The 24,308-nt window shown below is 41.8% G+C and overlaps 1 protein-coding gene across 5 annotated transcripts in view; it reads right to left on the bottom strand.

Annotated features, from left to right (window-relative positions):
* Positions 1–2,180: 2,180 nt before the first annotated feature.
* The window catches only part of R3HDM1 (R3H domain containing 1), an 83,523-nt gene continuing 61,395 nt past the window's right edge, over positions 2,181–24,308 (bottom strand). For all 5 annotated transcript variants that reach the window (XM_056861116.1, XM_056861117.1, XM_056861118.1 and 2 more), the window contains 8 exons: positions 18,146–18,300; positions 16,332–16,480; positions 11,466–11,569; positions 8,229–8,392; positions 7,144–7,294; positions 5,378–5,460; positions 3,992–4,076; positions 2,181–2,730 (listed from right to left, as the gene is read on the bottom strand). In XM_056861116.1, the coding sequence (XP_056717094.1) occupies positions 2,366–2,730; positions 3,992–4,076; positions 5,378–5,460; positions 7,144–7,294; positions 8,229–8,392; positions 11,466–11,569; positions 16,332–16,480; positions 18,146–18,300 (1,256 nt within the window). In that variant the 3' untranslated portion in view covers positions 2,181–2,365. The remainder of the gene's footprint in view (positions 2,731–3,991; positions 4,077–5,377; positions 5,461–7,143; positions 7,295–8,228; positions 8,393–11,465; positions 11,570–16,331; positions 16,481–18,145; positions 18,301–24,308) is intronic.

Genomic DNA, 24,308 nt, shown 5'->3' with positions numbered 1-24,308 from the left:
GTTTGTAAAGTAACCTTTCCATGATTCTTCACAAGACTCCAGTTGCTAATGCATTACTTTGATCTTCCTGTGGGGTGCCCATAGAGACATTTGCATGATTCCTAAGCAGTCGGACACCCACCCAAGCTTACAGGGCTAATATATATAATACTATCATCTATATCTGAAGTTATACAGTTTATTCAATGGTATTTAAAATAGAAATTCTGCCATATGCCAGAAAATGTGCAGTGGTATACTTTAGCAAATATGTTGTCTAGTGGCACTAGATGTATACACATGGCATTTCAGTGTACAGAGATACGAAGAATGAGCACACTGATCCTGCCTCCTGCATATAACTGACCTGGCCTTTACAGATGCACTTTCCTGAATGTGGGCACAGCACCTCCATTTGTACTGTCCATCCTAGTGATAGTTTCTAATCAGGAGCTAATAGGGTGGATCCTACCACTCTACTGAGCAAAGTTCATTTGTTTAATCATTAAAATATTTATACCCCACTTTTTATTTTGGCTCAAAGGTTTGAGGTCTTCCTCCAACTTGAGTGGCTCTTTTATTGGAGGGAGGCTACTTAAGAGGGTGGTTGGATCCACCTAATGCATCTGATTATGGGGGGAGGATATACGTGCATCAAATATGTACGCTGTGCCCATGTTCAGGCAAACATAATAGAATGGGGCACAAATTAAGAGAAGCAAGGTGGGCTACAGCAATGATGTTGACATTAACACACCGTAATGTTTGAACTCTGGTTTAGTTAAATTTGTTAATCTTGCTGGATATTTTGATTTTTAGTTTTACTGTTGGCATTACTTTAATCTCTGTTGCTACCCACTTTGGATTCCACTATGTGGGAGAAGACCCAACAAGAGATGGATTGACTCAATAAAGGAAGCCACAGTCCTCAATTTGCAAGACCTGAGCAAGGCTGTCAAAGATAGGACGTTTTGGAGGACATTGATTCGTACGGTCATCATGAGTCGGAAGCGACTTGACGGCACTTAACACACACACACGGGAGAAAGCCAGGATAATAAGTGTTTCAAATAAATAAACTTGTAAACAAAATCAATTAAAATACTCTAAGGTCTTGACTTGCAAAAAGTATACTAAAATACAGCCTTTATCAAACTGTAATACGGATTCCCCACCAACAGAAGTCAGTGACCAAACTCACATTAATGTTTAATATAATCATTCCTGCTTAAGCATCTTCCTTGTACAAAGATCAAATATGTCCATTTAGTTTTCAGATCACTCTCTCGTTTTTTAAAAAAAGTACACTGGTCAATCTTGTACTTGTAAACATTTATTTTTTTCTGAACTGAAGAAAGGCTTGCATCAGCACACATTGTACAGCCTTGCAAATTATACAGAAATTGAAAAAAGGTGTCTCCTTTATATGTGCAATGAATCATTTGATGTCCAGTGATCCTCTACAAATGATGAAAAAAACATTTAAACCACTTTAAGAAGTTTCCAGCACTTATCAAATGCGATTACTCTTACGGTAAAAAAAAAGAAAAAAAGAAAAAAAGATACATATTGATGGGAACACAATTAAAGTGCAAACTTTTTGCCATTTGGGGAGTCACATTTAATTTCCTCACTGTTTACTGAAAATAAATGGGCTCTAGTTAAAATTTGGTGCAGTGTCCATTTTTCCTTGTAAATATGTATCCTGTCGGGACAGAAAAAAAGCTGCTGAAGACTAGAATTTATTGGCAGTTACCGTTCACACTTCCTACGTAAACTTTGAAAGGGAAGGACTGGAGAAGGTTTTCAGTAGTTATTGTTGGATTCCATTATATCGGAAGAGGACCAGATGGGAAGAGAAATATGCCATTTTTCTTGCCTTCTATGTTTAGGTTCAAAATGCAGTGGAATTCCTTCAGAACTCTCCTCTCTTTCCCTCCCCTCCCAGATCCCTGCCCTTAAACTGATAGAAGTGTGCTGGCTGTGTGCAAAGGGATTACAAAATACAGGTAAGAATGTGGGTTTTTTTCCTTATGAACAAATGTTTGCTGTACAACAGAGCTTTGGATCTGATACAAGAATTCGGAAATATAAAACGAAACTACTACAAAAGGGGCATTTTTAACAGCATTCTTCGGAGAAAGCTGCTTGTCCGTTTCATGTCACAGCAGGGTTTTTTTCTTCTTTTTGGGGGGAAGCTGCTGATGACTTAACTGCAACCCCCACCCCCACCTTCTACCTGGATCACTGGGTTTATTCTTCAAAGACTGTGACATCCAAGGAGTCTTTATGAAGACAACAAAAAAACCCATAAACATCAAGCCAATCAAGTAGAGGAGATAAGGGCATGGAAGTAATAAAGGCTGAATGTTCAATGGCGTGGCTGCTATTGAGAACTAGCCCTTTCCAGAATGTGAAAGTCGTAGTGCTTCTTGCTTGTTCTCAGCCTAAACTTGTTCAGTGAGTTACTCTGTTTCTTCAACGCATTTTGGGCTGCCGACATTGTTGGAAACGTTGCTAGAACCGTGTATGTAGATGCCAAGTCACTAAGTTTGGAAGGTTCAGCGTTCACATTACTGTCTCCACTGCCGCAGTAGCGATGGTGGTGCTGCTGCTGCACTTGTACGGACTGTGGATCCCGTAACCACCGAATCTTGGCACCAACTTTAAGAAGTTCCCCAAATAACTTTTCTGCTTCTGCACGAGTAATTCCTTCTGGCAGTTCAGTGATTTCCAAGACTTTTCCTACAACTGAAGACAAATGGAAGATTAAAGAGAGCTTACTGGATGAGGCCCACGGTAGAAGAAGAAGAGTTGGTTTTTATATGCCGACTTTTTCTACCACTTAAGGCAGAATCAAACTGGCTTACAATCACCTTCCCATCCCCTCCCCACAACAGACACCCTGTGCGGTAGGTGGGGCTGAGAGTGTGTGACTAGCCCAAGGGCACCCAGCTGGCTTCGTGTGTAGGAGCGGGGAAACAAATCCAGTTCACCAGATTAGCCTCTGCCGCTCACGTGGAGGAGTGGGGAATCAAACCTGGTTCTCCAGATCAGACTCCACTGCTCCAAACCACCACTCTTAACCACTACACACGCTGGCTCTCAATAAACTGTTTATTTAGAAACACCCACCTATGCCTTTTTGTGTTTGCTTGGCAGTCAGTTACTGCCTTGTCCCTTGGCCTATTACTATTCTGATCTGATTATGCCATTCAACATTCACGAAAGTCAATGGGACAGCTACTTAAAAAAATGTACTGCATGTAGTGATGTAGTGCATTACCATACCTTAAGACTTCCTCAGTCACTAAGAAGTTCAGCTAAAAACTGCTGGAGTTCTGTTTTGCCACAAGTTACTGATAATCACACACCAAGTTTAAGCCGCTATCAATGTGGCACAATTAAAGTGCTTAAAATAGGATGTGCAAAAGTTATAGCTATATACAATAACTGACACAATAACTGACACAAAGATGCTACTGAGGTGAGATTCCAACTATGGCATAAGCAGATATTATGGACCAAAGTTTTGATTTAACGGCATAGTAGGCGACTTAGATCCAAGCTCTTGTACTTGGATGCCACCATGCATTAGGATTTAGCCATCTCTAGTGGGTACTTTTTAACATCTAAAACAGTGGTTCCCAACCTTTTTTTGACCAGGGACCACTAGGACTTTTTTGATCGGTGCAGGGACCCCAAGGTTCAAAATAAAATTCTGAGAATTTGAAAATAAACTTTAATCATAACTGTTAGTTAAACATTAAATTTAGAATAACATTTGAATATATATTTTTATAATAGAAAACTTTTAATTGAAAATATTAATTTATTATGGGTTTATAACTTTGTTTTGCGGACCTTAATTTAGTTCTCGCGGACCCCTGGGGGTCCATGGACCCCTGGTTGGGAACCAATGATCTAAAAGATTATTCTAAATCCACACAATATACCTTTTCCTGCTGCTTAAGATGCATCAAAGAGAAGTGCTACACAATAAATCACACACCTGGTTCTCCCGCACCAAGATCTGCTGAAGCAGCCTTCTTAGCTGGTTTTCTTCCTCTGTTCCCATGTCTGCTTCCAGGCTGACACTACATACAGAGGAGAAAAAGAGTCAAGGCTGAAATTTGCCTCTTCTCCCCCTCTCCCATATACACTTGCCATGCTGCTGCTTCCCTTTATTAGGGAAAACATGTAGAACAATCTGAATCTGATCAAGGAGTATACTGCTGTTATTCCTTGCAAATAAATTCACTCAACAGCAGGAGGGACAGCTTACAACAACATACATTTCAAAGAAGAAGAAGAGTTGGCTTTTATATGCCGACTTTCTCTGCCACTTCAGGAAGAATCAAACCGGCTTACAATCACCTTCCCTTCCCCTCCCCACAACAGACACCCTGTGAGGTAGGTGGGGCTGAAAGTGTGTGACTGGCCCAAGGTCACCCAGCTGGCTTCATGTGCAGGAGTGGGGAACCAAATCCAGTTCACCAGATTAGCCTCCGCCGCTCATGTGGAGGAGTGGGAAATCAAACCCGGTTCTCCAGGTCAGAGTCCACTGCTCCAAACTACCACTCTAAACCACTACACCACACTGGCTCTCATTCACTGTATTGGAGCATAGTGAATGCACCTCTCTGGGATTCAAGTGACTCACTGTTAATGCTCCTCCCTTAAGAGGAAAAATGTATACTGTTAACCTAGGGCAAGGAAAGCCTTTTCATCCTAGTCATCAACCCCCCCCACCAAACCCTGGACTGAATGGGTCAAAAAGGACATGACCATGTCAGGCAACACAAGTAGCGCGATAGTATTTCAAGGACCAAGAATGATTCTATTTCTGCAATATTAGCTACAATGGTGTACTCTCTTGCACACACTGTGGTTAGCATCTAAAGGCCTGTTTTGAGTTCTGCAGTTGCTCATGCAGCACTCAGTCCCCACAAATCCATCTTGCACTAGGAAAGAGAAACACTGAGTTGGATCCAGCAGACCATTTCTGCAGACGCAGTCGGTGGGGTGGATTTTACCAATTTCCCCTTTCAGCTGCAGACCATCTTCCCCCCTCATGCTATTCCCAAGGGCCTCTGTCCCTCAAGAGCAGGCTTTGAGTGAGTATTTTGGGTTTCAGGTGAGAAATTCATGCTTCTATGTCTCTCAGCAGAAATTACGGCTGGATCCAAGCCATTAACTGAATTGTTTGGAAATAACTTATACTCTTCAATGCATGGTTAACAGTACAATGTGGAAATGATGTCCTTCTCATTTGGTCATTTTCCTTTAAAATGTTTTCATCAACATGCCTTAGCAGGAAAGCAACTTATTTCTAATATAACATTCATTTCCTCATATACATGGGGCTGTCTTTCCTGTGGTGGTTTTTTTGTCCCACCTGTGGGCCTGCTATGTGTCCATGTAGCAGAGATGGAGGATTGTACTGCAGTGGCTGACCAAGCAATGGGTATCTGGTGTCACCTGAAGACACAGAAAGAAATTTGTTTTCAGAAAAGAAATTTATTTTCAGATAAACAATCACATACAATCTGCTGTATATACACAATAAAGATCCAAGTATGTGCACAAGGCCCTGACCTGGATGGCCCAGGCTAGCCTGATCTCGTCAGATCTCAGAAGCTAAGCAGGGTCAGCCCTGGTTAGTATATAGATGGGGGACCATCAAGGAAGTCCAGAATTGCTATACAGAGGAAGGCACTGGCAAACCACCTCTGTTAGTCTCTTGCCTTGAAAACCCCATAAGGGGTCGCCATAAGTCGGCTGTGACTTGACAGCACTTTACACACACACACATGTGCACAAGACAAAGATTCCAAACCAAAGCGCTGGGACTGTCAACCCAATTACAGTTTATTCTCTTAAAAGCTGCTTTTTCACAAACTGACAAGTCAAATCTAAATAAATTTCCATAGTACAATACTTCAATGAAGGTGCACTTTAGAGAAACTTGAAAGGAAGCATTTTTTGCGTGGGAAGCCAGATAATTTACAAGGTAACAAAGGCAAACTGCTACAAGCAAACTCCACACTGATTTCAAAAACAATGACCAAAGAATATTCCTATTTACAACACAGCCTAAAAAAAAAAGACTTAAAAAACCCTTGTTCAAGACTCAGCGGTACTGTTAAAGACCCAGTTTAAAATACTTTAAAAAAAAGATTGAATCTAAAAGTTGTTTGCTGCCAATAGAGAATTTTCATTGCTTGCCCCCTTCCTACAGCAGACCCCCTTCTTTGCTCCTCACACCGTTCCTGGGGGTCTCCACTCCCCCCTCCCCCCAATGATTTCAGTGACCTCAATGGTCCATAGCAGGAAGGGGAGGCAGGAACATTCCTTTTGGCTTACAATAGTGCTTATAATTGCCAGGAAACATCCTATGGATCCAACCACATGTTTGTTTCAGCATAAACTCTAAACTTCTGCCATCTTCATTTTTTCCAAAAACAGACTATTTGCTAACTTTGGTTACAAAAAGCAGAATGGAATGCCATTTCCATAAGACCGGTCACAGGGAGCCAGCCCATCAAAAGCACTGTGTTTTTCAAGGACTCCTCATCTTTGCTCTTTGTCACAACTGTTAATTAATAGGGAGTGGGAGGATGAGGGGGGAGGCAGAGGTATGTTTATTGTAAGACTAAGGCTTTAAATAGTGTTTGAGGACAAAGGATATCAAACTGACAAAATAACTCCTTTAACTTGCCTAAAGCCCAAGCAGTAGGTGGACAAAATAAGTAAGGTTTTGAAATTGACCAGAGATCTCATATTAGGTATAACACAAAGATATCAGACTTTTAAAAAACCCTGGAAAATGTGATTTGGTGTAACCACCCACCCTTCCCCCTTAACTGTGATTCGGTGTAACCACCCACCCCCCTTAACCTGTAGTAAAGTAAAACGTACTCTTAAGAAGAAGAGTTGGTTTTTATATGCCGACTTTCTCTACCACTTAAGGAAGAATCATCCCGGCTTACAATCACCTTTCCTTCCCCTCCCCACAACAGACACCCTGTGAGGTTGGTGGGGCTGAGAGAGATCTAAGAGAGCTGTGAGTAGCCCAAGATCACCCAGCTGGCTTCATGCATAGGAGTGGGGAAGCCAACCCGGTTCACCAGATTAGTGCCCGCCGCTAATTCAAGTGCTTACCTTGTCCAGGGATGAAAGTTCTAGAGAATGGGGCCACAAGGGGAAGAGGTGTTAATGTGGGACGGATGTTCTTCATGTTTGACAGTTGAGCTGGTGCTGGAGACTGGGCTGGAGAGGTAGCTGGACTACCTATTTGTGGACTGTGCTGTAACTTTATGATGAAAAGAAAGAAAATATACGTGAGCGGGGTAACCTTTTCCATTTATATGGGAAACTCAGTACAGTCAAGTTTCTATATTTATCCAGTGCTTCCAAAGAGATGCTTCTTTGAACCTGCACTATGATTATGATGCACGAAACGGCAGTCTAGGCAAAGTTGGCATTTCTTCTGAGCGTTAAGTTCAGTGGCCTTAGAAGGGTGTCACTTTGCTTAGGATTGCACTGTAAAACTTGGAAGATATACAATACCGTTCTGCCTCTTTTCCTATATAATAGAACTAGGACAGGGTGCTTCCTGGGAGCCCCCTCTTGTTAGGATCGATCCCAACGCTGGGGTCTCTTTTTCCTTGTTGCTGCTCTGCTCCTTCCTGTTCTTCTGCCAGTACGGCTGAGCCTATTCCTGCTTCCCCAGCCAATCCTACAATGGGTGAAGCATCTGGAGTCACAGAACCAGGACGTGTCTAAAAGCCAATGTACACGTACTGAAACAAACTCCCACAAATAAAGAAAGAACACTTTTAAAAATGCTGATTTACTGCTGTAAGTCTCTCAGCTGTTTTCAATAAATACAATGTTCAAACAAGAAAACAAAGGATTCCTCGGGAGGTGGTAAGCTCTCCTTCCCTGGAGGTTTTTAAGAAGAGGTTAGATAGCCATCTGTCAGCAATGCTGATTCTGTGACCTTAGGCAGATGATGAGAGGGAGGGCATCTTAGCCATCTTCTGGTCACTAGGGGTGTGGAGGGGGTAGCTAGTTGTGAATTTCCTGCATTGTGCAGGGGGTTGGACTTGATGGCCCTGGTGGTCCCTTCCAACTCTATGATTCTATGATTCCATGAATTGAGTAGCCGCAACATTTCTCAAATGTTTAAAAAGAAAGATTTTTTTTTTAAGGCTGAAGTCTTCAATACATAGGGCAAGGCATACCTGTGTAGAGCTGTCCAAAGCACCAAAATCTGTTGACTTCTGCCCTCTTTGATGGTCACAATAGTATTTATTTTGTTTCCACTGGGGGGGTGAATGGGGTCGAGGCTGATTGCTGGGGATATTGAGTTGCATCATTACCATTCCTCCTCCTGGTGGTGGTGCTACTGCAAAAATTAGATTAGGAAATAAAGAGGTTTACATTTGTAAACTACACCTTCCTGAACGCTAAGAATTAGGTAATAATGCAATTTGAACAGGCAGTGCAGGAAAGCAAATGCTGAAGACTACTTTCAAAAAATGTCAGTTGGCTGATGAAAGAGCCATAAAGTGAATTCTGTAACAATTCAGTAAAGACAACCAAGATGTGTTCCAAATGCTTTGATCCGTTTAGAAACTGGCATGGTGAAGGTGGAGGCAAGGATTGTCCTGTCCTCAATTTATCTCTGGCTAAAAATTAACTTCAACCCTAAGGGCCTTCTCCCACTGATCCTTTGTGACACCTTTAGGTCAAAATGGGTGATAGCCATAGAAGACAAATTAAATAATTTGGGTTTTACACCCCTAGCACTACTTCAGTTAGGGTGGGAACAAGCTAAGTTAATTATATCCCAAAGGATTAAAGACATAGAGAGACAAGCAGATTTAGCAAGGGCGCTTCTATTCATGGCACCCTTCCATTCTAAATACATCCTAGCACCAGCAGCCTATCTCCACTATTTGTGTGTGTGTGTAAAGTGCTGTCAAGTCGCAGCCGACTTATGGTAACCCCTTTTGGGGTTTTCATGGCAAGAGACTAACAGAGGTGGTTTGCCAGTGCGTTCCTCTGCCCAGCAACCCTAGTATTCCTTGGTGGTCTCCCATCCAAATACTAACCAGGGCTGACCCTGCTTAGCTTCTGAGATCTGACGAAATCAGGCTAGCCTGGGCCATCCACTATTTAGAGATAAATAATTATAGAAAGGCCTTTACCCTGGCCAGATGTGCAGCCTTACCTTCTGCTATGCTAGAGGGGAAATTTAAGAAGATACCCTGGGAGGACAGATTCTGCCCCTGCAAATCAGGGGACTTAGAAACTATTGAGCATGCCCTCCTGAACTGCAATTTTTATACATTACCCCACTCGAAGTTTATTGAGCCCCTCTTATTAAGAATGGGACCTGACAGGGCAGGAGAAAGGATTGAGACACTTCTACCAGGGGATAATCCCTCAATCACTCTTCAGGTTGCGAAATTTTGCATGGCAGCAATGAAAATTCGATGCCATAGAACAGCCTCTTAGCGCAATTGACAGATGTGTCTCGGTTGTAATTTTTTTTTTTAGTGTTATAAGACTTAGACTGTAATTCTTTGCTTGTAAGAATTTATTAGTCCATGTTTCGTGTTTTATCTTGTTTTATCTGGCTAAGGGCCATAAATGTTTTATCTGGCTAAGGGCCGTAAATAAATTATCTATCAGTAAAGACAGCAAGTTCATTCTGCATATTTCTACAGCAGAGGACAAGGACATGCATCTCACGGCTTTTTCGGGAAATGATTGGATAGAAAGCCAAAAGCCATTTTACAGACCTTCCAACCACTTCTTAACATGCTTGCAGTGAAGCAGTATAAATACTAATGCCTAAAACAGCTGTTAAGAGAACTGCAGGCCACTGACTCTAAGAGCAACCCTGAAAGGGGGGCGCGAACTGGCACAGGAGCCAGCATGAGCCCTGCACCCGCATGAGTGCCACTTGCACCAGTTAAACTGGCACTAACACTGGCGCAGGGACACTTATGCCAGCGTGCAGCTCAGCCGCCGGTACTGCATTTCCCTGGTACAAGGGCTTGCGCCAGCATCAAAGGGGGCTTGCCCAGCCCTTTTGACCTGGGAACGCCCCCTTTAGCCGGCGTGAACTTGTGTCAGCAAAAAGGCAGGTGTAGCCCTGTGAAACCCTATGGAGCAGTTTCATAGGGGGTTGTTTTTGGGGGGTACTTCCTAACTACTCCCCCCACTCAGGATTGTACTGTAAATCTAACTCAGGGGGAATATGTAGTATATTCTCTCCAAAATCCCAATGTTAATTAGAAATTTTCAGAGGACTGTCTTTATTTGGTACCCTCTTAATGCCAGAGAATATCTAATATTTCACATGAAGTACTAATAGTTCTCTGGAATGGTATTAGAAAATTTAAATAAAATATGGTCCACATCAAAACTGATACAGAAAGAGTTTCTATTCAGCCATCTAGGTGGAATACCGGTGCCCCCATTTCTAGCTATACACTGTTGTACATTTGTAGTTACACATGGTCTGCTCACATTCTCTCATATCACTGCATGTGTTGTATGATTTTATATTAAATAATTATCCTTCAGGGAAAAAAAGGGTCTGTTTTCTTGTGTTCATACAGTGCTCCTACAATAAGAATCCTAGTGGTTCTACCAAAAACCAAATCCAAATATATTCTGCATAATGCTTACTTTCACTATCAATGCTTACTACAGAGGCAGTATTCCAGATTGAGTTGAAATACTGATACCAAAAACCCTGTGAAACGTTCTGTAGAGTCGCCATATCATAGTGCGGCATCATGGAAGTAATCTACCAAAGCACTTGTAGTGGACTTCATCCATTCACTTTTAACAGGATGTAGTGGGTACCCTCAAGGAGCCCAGTGGCGCAGAGAGGTAAGCTGCAGTACTGCAGTCCAAGCTCTGCTCACGACCTGAGTTCGATCCCGACGGAAGTTGGTTTCAGGTAGCCAGCTCAAGGTTGACTCGGCCTTCCATCCTTCCGAGATCGGTAAAATGAGGACCCGGCTTGCTGGGGGTAAAGGGAAGATGACTGGGGAAGGCACTGGTAACCCACCCCGTAAACAAAGTCTGCCTAGGAAACGTCGGGATGTGACGTCACCCCATGGGTCAGGAATGACCTGGTGCTTGCACAGGGGACCTTTACCTTTTTAGTGGGAACCTTCAGAAAAAGGCACTTCACAAGAAGGGCCAAACCAGCTGATTTTGCCCTCTGACTACATAAGACAGTGGGATCAGCTGCAGGAATGCAACTAATTATGGTAAGGTGCAACCAAAACCAATCAACCGGAACAAGTGGTGAATCAACTGCAGAAAAAAGGTTGCACTGAAACAAATGAAGCAGGATTAATGTACCAAATTTAATGCGTATATATAAGGTCTGACCCTCCACCAGAAAGAAAAGGACTTCAGCTCAATTTTTCCCCAAGATTTCCTTTTCACACCTGCACACTGTTGTCCTTGGAGTTGCTGGGAGTTACAGGGCGATGTTGTTCTAGGAAACTGTATCGGCTCCGATCCTGGAGGCTGCAGATACGCTACTGAGGAACTGCAGGAGGAGGGAAAAAACAACTTTACACTGTACACTTCAGCATTACATTTTCTGCACTTGCTGCAACATTTCAATATTCCCAAAGGCTCTACATATTAATGAGGGGAAAGAATCTGGCTGGTTCCAGAAAGCTTTAACTGGCAGGCACGTTCTCATTTCTCCAGGCCCGGCAAAATGGCTACAGGTGGGGTAAACTAGCTACTTCATCCCTACTCCCCTCCTCTCCAGCTTAAAGATGTTAACCATCCTTAGCACAGACTACTGCTTTGGCTGGCATCTCCAAGGACACGTTAGTGTCTCTCACCTTAGCTGTGATGTGTCAATTTATAATTAATCAGGGATGTGTGTGCTTTCTGTTCTAAGGGAAAATGAATGCTACTTAAATATAAATTAACATATTTAAATATGAATGGAACATTTGCCATGGGGGGAGGATTCTATTTTGCTCTCTCTCATTTCCCTGTGGATTACTCATGGAGTGACTTTTGGAAAGGTGACCAAGCTTTGAAGATTCCAATAATGTGTTGATGGCAAATGGCTGTCTTTTAAAGAAAATAAAAGTAGTTTTCAAAAGCAAGGTGCACTAAGCTCAAAGGAATCCTAAATAATCAAAAAGAACTGATACAAGAACAACCTACAGGCACAAATGCTTTTTAAAAGGTACCGTATATACACCTTGTCATAACTGAACCAAGGTGGCCTCAAATTTTATTTTATTCTGCTTTTGTGGGAAAATCAAAGGGCAGGAAGCTATCAAGGACACTGCAGTCCTGTTCAGCTTCCCAAAATAATGCTTAGAATCCCCTCTCATGTGCACAAACCAACTGAAAGCATTCTTATCAGTCTTCTCTTAACTCTGTGTTCAATACCACGGTCCCACAGCGAAACCACAAGCATATGTAGCCCTGCCTACGGATACACTACTCCCCCCCGCACTTGACCATTATGGAATAAGTCAATTCACACTGATTTAGAAACCCACAGCACTGCTATGGGAAGAGACTGAGCTCTGTTGACCTTACTTCCTGGAGGAGAAGAACTACTGAGTGGCACTCCATCAGAATGACAACAGGCTACATGCTCTATAAAAACTACCTGAACAGGCCAAGTTAAAGAATTTCATCCCCCCTGAGGAACCGCTTACGTCTTCATGAGCAATGTGTGTACAGTACAAGATCTTCCTCTAGAAATCAGGGGATTTGTTTTGGCAGTAACATGCCCAGAGATACCTAAATGCCAGAGTGGCATGTCAGACTAGAACCATGGAGACCTGCATTCAAGTCCTCATGTTGCATGAAACTTTCTGGGTGAATTTGGGCCACTAATATACTCTAGAATCATAGAGTTGGAAGGGACCACCAGGGTCATCTAGTACAACCCCCTGCACAATGCAGGAAATTCACAACTACCTCCTCCCACCCCCAAACCACCAGTGACCCTTACTCCATGCCCAGAAGAGGGCCAAGATGCCCTCCCTCTCATCATTGGCCTAAGGTCATAGAATCAGCATTGCTGACAGATGACCATCTAACCTCTTCTTAAAAACCTCCACGGAAGTAGACCTCACCACCTCCCAAGGAAGCCTGTTCCACTGAGGAACCGCTCTAACTACTGCTGCTGCTGCTGCGCCCACCCTACTCTCATTCTAACCTACCTTTCAGGGTTGTAGTGAAGCTAAACTGGGGCATGGAAGTTCGTATATGCTGCTCTAAGCTCCTTGGAGGAAGGGCAGGATAAAAGTGTACCAGAAAAACTTAGGATTGGCCATCTTAAAAAACAAAACCCTAACACGCCCTACTTTTGTATCTTGTTAATCTCATAGAAAGAAAAACAGTTGTCTATTTCACTATTTTTCACTGCTAGTAACCACATCAACAACTCTGAATATTGCTGGAACAACAATAATTGTTTTCTTAACTATCACTGATTTTTTAGTCCTTGGAATGAATCCAGTTGTAGCAATGGCCTCTTCTTGATAACTCACACTAGCCTGGATTCAGATATGTTGCCAAAACATAGCTTGGTGTTAGAAGAAGGGCATGCAGCCTCTTTGCCTACCTACACTTTGCAGCTGTTGGGAAAACACGTTTTAAAAATTTTGTTTGGCAAACTATGATTTGCATTTCCCCACTAAACCAGAATTACAAGCCATGGTCAAACTATGGTTTGTGATTTGGGGGTTCTGCAAACTTAAGATTCCAGGTTTGAACAAAATGGAAAACTGGATAAATACTACATTTGTGCTAGCCATAGATGACCTGACTCCTGCAAAACAGGAGGAGCTTGGGGAAATGAATCTTCCACTTTTCCCTAAGCCTCTCTAAAAGCCCCTGCTGAGATCAGGGAACTTTCATGTACAATATGTCACGAGGTGCAGCAGGCTGGTGTACGGGTAGAGGATTGAAGAAATCAGGTAGAATCCCTCTCCCACTCTTGTGTAAGCTCCTTCCATTTGCTGGAATTACGCTCCAGCCCTATATGTTTTATAAGTATGTCTCAGCAATCTCACTATGAGAATCTGTGAACATGATAATGGAAAAGTACAAACAGATTTGATGCGAACATGCTTTCCATAAACTGATCTGAAATATAATTAGTTCTGAGACTAAATTAGTTCGCAATATTTTATCCCAATAGTCTTATTCCTTTAAAAAAAAATAGCTTCAGTATCAACTGCTGTTAAATCTATCAATATTCAAACAAAACGGATTTTGTGCATTTCTTTCCTTTGTACACAAGGAAATGTGTATAACAGAACAAAACTGAGGACAGAGCAATCTCAGTGATGCTGGGATAATGGAAGAGCTGTCATAAAAGAAAAATGAAAGGTGACAAGAAAGCTTTGACAGCAGCACCACTCTTCTGGATTAAGATTAAAAGTTATTGCAAGAAGCAGTCTTCATTTTTTCCATTTTAGCTGGTTGCAAATGGAAATATTTCAGACATCACACATGCTCAAACAGGCCACCTACAGGCTCAACGTAAGACAATGACCCCCATCAGTCATCTTGCCTACTTGTTCTGGGACTACAGCCAAATTGTTAAGCCACAATGACAATGCTTTTGCACATCGATACTGATCGATGCACAAGTCTCTTTTAGGACCGAGCTCGGGAGAACAGGTCCTGTCCGTTTTCCAAAAGGAGGCAGATAAACGCAACGCTGGTTGTCTGACAGTTTTGGTGCCACATGGCTACCCGCCCCTTCATCAGTGAAGTGGTTACAACCTGATTCTTTTATGCCATTACAGGTTTGATGTATGATGTTGTGAAGTGGTTTTGCAGCTCTTTTAAAGTGGAGTTTCATTTCATTTAAAACAATATTTAAATCAGTAAGTCTTCATTCTGTGTGCGTGCTTGCACGCATTTTGCGGGTGATGGGAATCTGGAACCATTCCACCGAGGAAAGAAAAATATAGCAGTTTCTGTTGAAAGTATCGCACGCCAAGTATCCCTGCTGACAATCTCTAGGGACACATGTACAAGCTGCACAGCACAAAAACAGGGACCCAGTGCAGTTTCCAGGAACACCCCCCATTTTTATTTAAGGGGGGGGAAGAAGAAGAGTTGGTTTTTAGATGCCGACTTTCTCTACCACTTAAGGGAGACTCAAACCGGCTTACAATCACCTTCCCACAACAGATACCCTGTGAGGTAGGTGGGGCTGAGAGTGTGACTAGCCCAAGGTCACCCAGCTGGCTTCATGTGTAGGAGTGGGGAAACAAATCCAGTCCACCAGATTAGCCTCCGCCGCTCATGTGGAGGAGTGGGGAATCAAATCCGGTTCTCCAGATCAGACTCCACCGCTCCAAACCACCGCTCTTAACCACTACACCACACTGGCTCTCAAATCAAGATACTAAAGCAAGTTTAAGCCAACAGCCTCCTAGATATCAGGCATAATTTCTGTGCTTGCCACAGCTTCCTTTTCTGCTCCATACTTTTCTACTATATCTTCAGTTCTTTTCTCTGCCACATCCTACCTTTTTCCCAACAGAAGTCCCACAATAAAGTCATACCCCTAGAAATGGCGCTTACATTAAACAACACCACCACTCATGTTACTGGTGAGTTCTTAGCCTTCTCAGGAGATAACTTATAAAGTTGCTAAATTTTGTCTGTGGGCATGTGGGATACAAAAGCAACTGACTAAGGCTTAGCGATGTCTGGTTGATGGGGAAGGGCTTAATTCTTCTCTGTTTTCCTCTCAGTTTATGTGTACTATCTTACATTTGCCATATCATACGTGTTTACTTTCATTTTAACTATCTGTTAATCTTCAGGAGCTGATTTTGTATTGAAATAAATTTTGATGGTGATGAGTTCTTAGCCATTGAAAAGAGAAGATCAGCACTGAGGATACGTACAGATAATGCCAAGTAGACCAAGGACAAAAAAAAACCCCAACTAGAAATGACAAGACAGCTCCAAGGCCTAAGTGTTAAAGTCTTAAAGACTTAGAGACTAAGTCTTAAAGACAAATTTGCTGGGAATTTAAAATAATTTTAATATTTAACCAGCTCAAGAACTGCAAATACTTAGATCCAAGAGCAACTGGACAGCCACTAAACTCAGTATGATCAAAGCATGAGATGACATCTTAGCCTACTATTTGCATTGCTCACTACCATGAGAGCTTGTCATATCTTTTTAATGAAATTTTGTTCCATAGACATAAAAACCTAGTGCCACCCGTAAGCGAAATTGTATTAAGAGTCCTTGTAAATAAGCAGAGCTACTGAGGACCAAGTCTGACTCACCTTAAATTATTTTGTTGTCCAGATGGAATAACACTGTAATAAACTGGCATGCCTGATGTGGGTAGTCCTTGATTAGACTGACCGGGAATAACAACTGGCTGCTGATATGTCTGCTGTGACATTCCTTGGGAACCTTGAGCCATTGAAACCTAAAGATTGGAAGCACAGGGAGACACATCCGATAAATTTGCTTTTCAACATGGCACATGATGCAGTGGCACAATGGTGGAGGGAAAAGTCCAAAGCAAAACAAAGCAGAATAATGTAATTGTAGCCAAAGGCATTAGGCCTACTTTGCACTAAGGTGAGAAACCGATGTCTGGCTTACACTGCTTCAGATGGCAGGTAGGTACTCATCTGACCAACTGCATCTATATACAAACAATTCCCTTCACATTGAAAAACAGGATTCAGAGAAGGATTCTAGCCTAGCATTCGATCTAGTTTTCAACATGCAGAGGCTTCAGTCACCTGAGTCTCAACCGGCACCCTGAAGTGGTACAAAGTAGAGACAGGTTTACCAGAACAATGATAACCAGACATAGCACCATAGCCAAGCACCAATGGAAATAAGAGAGAACAGATGAGCGTAACCAGGCCCCAGTGGGGTGTGTGCTCATTATCAAGATGTGGTCCATTAATGCAATTTTAGAAACAGTTTTTTTCTTTCTTTTCATGATTCACGAGGTTATGTTGATGGGACTGGACTGCAATGGAAGGTCCTGCATTACAAGTTTGTACGAACAAAGAAATGATGCTTGGACCCTAATCACAACATATAAGATAGCACAGAAGATTTTCCATGGTCTCACAGGACCCATTACAAGCTCCTCCTCTTCTTCATGAACTGCTGCACACATCTCATCTCCTAAGTCTCTACAAATGAGACTGCTTGGGGTGCAGACATGCAGGCACATAATACCATCTTCCTTGTGGCCTAAAGTTTCTCTCTGGAGGCTTATTTCTCATGCGATTGCGTTATAATGAATTAGACCATTAGGCTATCAAGGTCAAGACTGTCTACCCTCTTTCTGGTAGCAGCTCTCAGGAAAAGGTCCTTCACATCCCCTATTACCTGAACTGGTCACAAATCCATATGTGACTTAAGGTATTTCATTGTAAGAAAAGAAGTGATCAGGTTTCTTACTTTAAGAGATAGGCTGTTACCGCACTAGGTATTCCCAGCAATGTATTAAGAGTTTGAAAACATTATAAAAAATACTGTTCACACTTTCTATGTATTCCCACCGATGTATTAAGAGTTTGAAACTGTTATAAAAAATACTGTTCGCACTTTGTTTGGCCCCTTTAGCTGTGAAGATGTCTTCCAACCATTTTTTAGCCGTGGCATCCAAAAACCCTTTTAAAGCGATGTTTTTTATAACATTTCCAAACTCTTGATACATCGCTGGGAATACCTAGTGCGATAACAGCCATAGTTTGGCTACATTTCAATCGAGACAGCAGAGGTATGATGAGGAAGTGCCAGGGGAATGCCTGCTAAAGGATACTAATACACAAAAAGCAAATGAAGTACTATGTTTCAGTATGTCAGTTTTCTAAAAGCAGGATCACATGACAGCTTCTTGTAATGCTTTAGATCATCTCTGGGAGGCAAGCAGAGAAAATTTCATCAATGTTTGAAATCTAAGTTGATAATCACAAAATTTTTATATATAAACCAAAATTATCTCTCATCCACCCAACTCAATTCAAAAAGGTCGCATAAGTTCATAATAATCTTCTTTCAGAAGTTCTCAAACTCCATAGTTCTGACTACCGGTCACCTTGGAGCCTGAAAATCACAAGCTTACCTGATAAGATGGCACGGGAGGATACGGGACAATCACGCCTTGGATCTGGTTTCCAATGTTGTTGGGTTGGCCACTGACTAGGTTTTGGTTTTGAGATTGCTGGACGCCAATTAAACCCTGGTAGTTTTGCTGCTGGTTAGGCATAACTTGGTAACCTGCAATTATACAAATATTTTAACTTATTTTTATAGGGTTTTTTTTTAAAAAAAGAAACCAGTTTTCTTATTTTGTTTGTACTCAGATGCCCTTTAGCTGTTACACCAGCAGTGTGGAAGTTGCTTCTCCGTGGGTTCATCCAATGGTGCTTCTATTACATTTAAAGCCCCATAATTATGTTGGTGGGGCCCAACTGCATTATGGCTTTGCAACACACTGGTTGCCAAGCCAAGTAATAACTATGTGGTAAGGACCTGCACAATTGGCCCCATCCATATGATGGTGGGCCCTCTCAAACGTTATAGCATCATCATTTCATGAACCCATGGAAAAGTAGCTTCCTTGGTCAAACATCTGAAGGGCAAACCAGACATGCAAGACTGTTTTGTTGAAGTACATAATTCCGTCATCTAATTTATTAAAATGTTTTTATCCTGTCATTCTCCAAAGACTCAAGGCAGATAACCAGTAGTATAGAGAAACATGATCCTGATCAAAAGTCTGTGGCAACTATTATGTATTATTTAGCTGAATGGAAGTAAACCTGTATTGGCTTTTCATACAAATGGCAGATGCTAAAGTGAACTGCCATTTTTCACTTGTTCTGGAACTTTCTTATCTTGCAATTACAACCTACAAAAATGCATTGATTTCAATTAAGCTGAGGTATTATAATAACGATAAAAATACCAAAGAATTTGATGCTCGCTGGAATTCAACAATTTTAAGGCTGGAGAAAGCATTCTAATGTGTAAATTGTAGAGAGGGAGTGATGTAATAATAATGCAGATTTTAGTTAGACAAAAAGAGTATTGTTTGATTAAGTGCTATGGGTATTTTAGTTATTAGAACTGTTTTAGTTTTGTTTTGTTTTTAAATAATTTGTATCACCAGTATTTGATTTTTTTAAAGTAATGTTATATCTCAGTTTTTTCCTTTTTCTTTTACTGTAAGATTAAATGTTTCTAATAAATTTAAAAAGAAAAAAAGGAGAAAAGGAAAAAAATAAGAAAAAATGCATTGATTTCAAAATTACAAGACTTTGAACATATCAGTTTCTTTTATTTTCTCCCCTTCAGCATTTTTGCTGTCAGTTACAGACTGTTTGGTAGCCATGAGTATTTCAAAGTTGAAGACAAACACAAAACGGAATCCTTCTGCCATTGTTAAGTATGGCTCAACTGAAAGTAACAGAACTTTTACAAATACACTAAACAGCAATGCCAGACAGACTACTCATCTTACTTGGAAGCTGTGGTTGACAGATAGGGATGTGTGTGTTTACCTGGTCATAGGTTTCCCTTATTGCATGGGTTGGAACTGTCCTAAAGATAAAACATAATGTGGACATTTTCTGCAGCAGGAAAAGGTTTTTTTTTTTTAAATCATCGGTTCCATTCAATAATAGCCTGGAAGTATAATGTGCCCTCAACAGCACTCAGAAGGCAGGGTCAGGACCTACATTCTCGTTGACCTGAAGAGCTACCCCACAGTTTTGAGACCAAGAAGTTAACCAAGCACCTGACAAGTGTACAAATGCATTCAACTGATACAACACTGGAAGTAACTCAAGCTTCTGAATAAAAAGGAACTATTTAAATAAAATTAATGCAAAAGCATAACGATTACTTTAGGTGTGCATCCTCTTATTTAGAGAACCCGGTCAACACCAAAAAACAAAACATGAAGTGAGTAAGTTCCATCATCTTGTTGACTGAATATTTTAGGAGCAAGTTTCCCCCTTTCCAATGAAATGACTGTCAAAAACATTTAGCCTGTGCCATGTACAAAAAATAATTTTAAAAGTCAGTATTACTATAAAGGGTTCCTTTGAAAACAGGACACAGTCAGCATAGCCCATTTCCCAAAGACTAAGTTCTCTTACCCGGGAAAAATGAGCCTTCCCATCTACCAGACACCCCTTCCCAACCCAAGTATCTCCTTCCCTCTCCCAAGTTCTGTGTATTAAAGAGAACTTGGGGTGGGGGGAGGAAAGTACATGCTAGGTGAGGAACACCACCTTCAAATCCACTGAAGTTAACACAGAAGAATCAGGGAAGAGACTTTCAAAATATGAGAGAAAATAAATGGCACCAAGCAGTTTGAAATGTTACCTAGCACAAACTTCTGGTACCTTGATGAGTGAAGCAAAAGACTAGAAATACATAGGAGCATAACACATTAAGGAGTCAGGGTTGAAAGTTCCAATGCTTTGAAAGCATTATGTCCATCACTACATACGGTGCTTTATTTGGAAGAAGGTTCCTGCAGCTTTAAAGGCTATGTAAGAGGCAAAAATTCAACACATACAGCCCTCCATAGTACAAATGGCAGCTTGTACTGCTCAGCCAAATGAATTTCGCCTGCTATACAATACTTTAAAGGTCCAGGAGGATCCCTTAGTCACAGTCCAGTTCTGATGGAACACAATTCAATAATCCTTCAGTGAATCTCTGCAGTTTCATACTACACCTCTGTTTCAGTTTTGACAAGGTCCACAAATGAATTTAATGTCTTAAGAGAGGAAGGGCGGAGGCAGGAGAGTCACAACGGACACAGAGAAAGAGAAACACCACCCCGGTAGTTTATTGAACATGGACCTAATGAGCTTTTGATCTTTCTGGAAACAGGATTTACAGTTCACCAAATATTCAGTTGGTGAGAGTGGGGAGTACTAGATTATATGGTTGCAATGTAATTTTGTTTAGAGTCCTCAAAATCCAGCTGGCAATTCAAAATGTCACACACTTAATAGCATACTATTTGGGGATGTTTAGAAAGTTTCTGTGTGTTTCAAAAATGTAAACCTAAGGCAAAATTGGTTTCCAAAAGACAACTGCATTCCCATTTCTAAAGTTGCTCAGTGATTGGCAGAGAACACCAGAAGCCTCTCACCTTGGTGTGATCTAAGCTGCACCACTTCAGACTTATATGCTTATAAGCATATAAGCCCAGTAAGTATGTCACTTTGCAGCTTTTCATTGTACCCAGAAGTTTAAATTAGTAGCTTTTTAGAATGCAGGTGGGGGCAGTGCTATAGAGAGAGCAGCAGTCAACCATATAAGCCCTATGGGCTTATATAGTTGACTGCTGCTCTCTCTATAGCACTGCCCCCACCTGCATTCTAAAAAGCTACTAATTTAAACTTCTGGGTACAGTGAAAAGCTGCAAAGTGACAAACTAGAGAGACTGATAACACACGAACACTGCACTTAAACTCCCAATGTAATTACCTTTCATATGATTGTGAGCCATGACCCTTACAAACTGCAAATTGTTTTTTTTTAAAGATGTAAATGCAGATTAAGGTGTGATTACCATCCTACACAAGCCATCTTTACCTTCTCAGTTAATGATACTAATGAATCTGTAATGACTTGGCTCAAAATATAAATCTGTAATGCTCACATATATTACAAGGCAAGCATCTCCCTGAAAATATTTTACATTAGTTCATAACACCAAGTGAGTTTCTGCGCACAGGCACACGCTTTAAGTCTATTTTTCGTTCCAGTTAGAGACACCAACTGCCACCTAAATGATAAAACCAGCCTTCCAAAGGTGATCTGAGGCACCATTAAGCAGTGAAGTCCAGTGATTCTCCGGACTCCTGGAAAAACACCAAGAACTGTGCCAGCGTTGTGGGGGGAGGGCTTGATTTATTCTACAAACTGGACTTGAGAATAATTTCTTTGCATCTGGTGCAAGCTAGTAAGTTGCGTATGTTTCAAGCTAGTAAATTGCATATGCTTCAAGCTTAATGGGTTTTTATTTAAAATAGTGGGTTTTTCTTTAATTAAAAAAAAACATTTGCATTTCAATTCCCTCCAAAGAGGCTAAAGGCAGATCACAACATATGCCAAAAAAGGCAAATGATATGTCAGGGCAGCAGAGAATGCAATTTTTAAAGCCACCGAAATTAACAATAAGAACTTTGCACAAATAAGAGACCCTTAAAAAAGCTCACTCAATATCTCATGTCAATACATCGAACAGACATAACCTCCTCCAAAACGTTTCATCAGAAGGCTTCCTAAAAGTTAACAAGGGGGCAACTCTGGGAGACTCTTCCAGAGAGCACAGTTATGGATCTTGCTTCCTCGGGTGCAAAGTTCACTCTCTTTGGCCTGTCGTTGCTAGGCTCAGTGCTTGAACAAAGGTACTAAGGAGGCTGATTTTTGTGTGTGTGGGGACTTTATCCAGTTTGGACTCCTTCCATCCAACCTAGATCAGCACCAGGGCAGTGCCACTGCCACCACCCCAGAAATCTCAGGAAGGGGTATTTTCCCTAGTATAATACTAGAAGAGATGGTCCTGGGTCCACCTTTATTAGGTGAGCATGTGTGAGAGAGGAGATGAGTTCACACGCTCTTTCTTCCGGGTTTCTCTGAGGAATGGGTCCTGCCTGTGAACTCCCAAGATTTCAGGACTGGACAAACCTAAAGACAAGGCAAACAGGCACACGGCTGAGGACTTATTTTTAGGATAGCAGCAGGGAGCCCCCTCCCCCTTCTTTGGAAAAATGACAACTGAGGAGCTTGGTTTCCCTTTCCCGCCACAAACCAGTTTACCAGTAATATTCCCACTTATGTATCAGAGGCTTGCTGGTTGATCCTCCAGTTTGAGTTTAGGATCATTTAGCTGGGTGTCTCAGAGATAAGAGCATGGCCTTCCATGAGGGAAAAAGTAACAACTCAGGGGATGCTCCGCTGCTTGTTCTCAGCCTTCCCAGTTCGTCCATCACACTAAAACAGTCATTCTGCCCCCCTCCAGTGCAGCTGGGATCTGTTTATTCCAGCAAACCAATTTGTATTTATTTTAGTACCAGTGCAATTCCCGTTCCTATCACATGCTGCAATTGAGAAGGTCTAAAAAGGGACAGAAGCACATCCTTACAAGCATTCTGTAGCCCTGGGGTTGGAGTAGCATGAATCAACATACCCAGCTCAGGTGAGTCTACAAGGGAAAAACATTTCTGTGCCAGAGGCAACAGGGAAAAGGCATGCTTGACAACCATACCAACTTCCTTCTCTGGATCAAGAAGCATTCCCATACTCTATGTAGGGCTTCTTCTATGGCAACCAGGAAAGTATTTGAACTGCTATGTTATGCAACACCACATTCAGCATTGAATCCTATATGCACAACTGGAAGTAGCTCATGTAAGAAGAATATCTCCCCTCTCTCCTTTTCCCCACCAGCCCTGCCAAAGAACCCTCTGCTGAGTGCTAATGGATCCTTGTAAACAAAGTGGCCTGAGATAAGGGCTGCAGCAAGTCTGGCTAAATTGTTATTTCAAGGCAGCAAGAGTGAGAAACCTGATCTTCTCTAAATTCAACTCTTTTTATGGCTGCTCCCCTGTGCTGTGTAGCACTTTGTTCTCAAGGGTCCGCCATCTGTACAGTGCTTCCAGGATGTGCAGGGAACTACTAGGTGAAGGTGAGAAAGATTCTCTTGTGCAAGCTCCTTGCATTCTAAAACAATCTCTTTAAACACAGTTCACTCTTAATGAGCCTTGCAATTCCCCTCCACCCCCCAATAAGCTAGATGTCTGGATATATTTGGCCACCTGACAAGCTATGCGGAAAAAGACTGCTACGCTGAGTCGTGACATTAGAACTCAAGCCACAGTAGCCGAGAGATGAATGCATGGAATGCTCCAATTGCAAACATTTTCATTTCACGGGGACTGCAGTGCAGCTGTGAAAATTATTCACTGTTTTCTGGCACTTTCACACAGATAAAGCAGAATCAATTTTCCCTGCTGGGAGAAGGACGAGGACAATATAAATAGACTGCTAACATGGTTTTCCCCATGGGATTCCAAGGTCTGGTTCTATTTTTAGCTTCCCTCTTCCACCTCAGCATTCCAAGTGGCAGGAAATAAATATGGGGGGGGGGAGGTTTGCACCTGCCGAAACAGACTATTTTATAGCAGTGCACCAAGCAGTGCAAAGGCACTCAGTCGTCCCCAAAACTAGCAACTGCAAATGACGATCTATCACTT

The sequence above is a fragment of the Euleptes europaea genome, chromosome 15 (genome assembly GCF_029931775.1).
Source record: "Euleptes europaea isolate rEulEur1 chromosome 15, rEulEur1.hap1, whole genome shotgun sequence".
NCBI lineage: Eukaryota > Metazoa > Chordata > Lepidosauria > Squamata > Sphaerodactylidae > Euleptes > Euleptes europaea.
The sequence above is the reverse complement of the archived record's forward strand: the minus strand, read 5'-3'. Positions and strand labels throughout refer to the sequence as shown.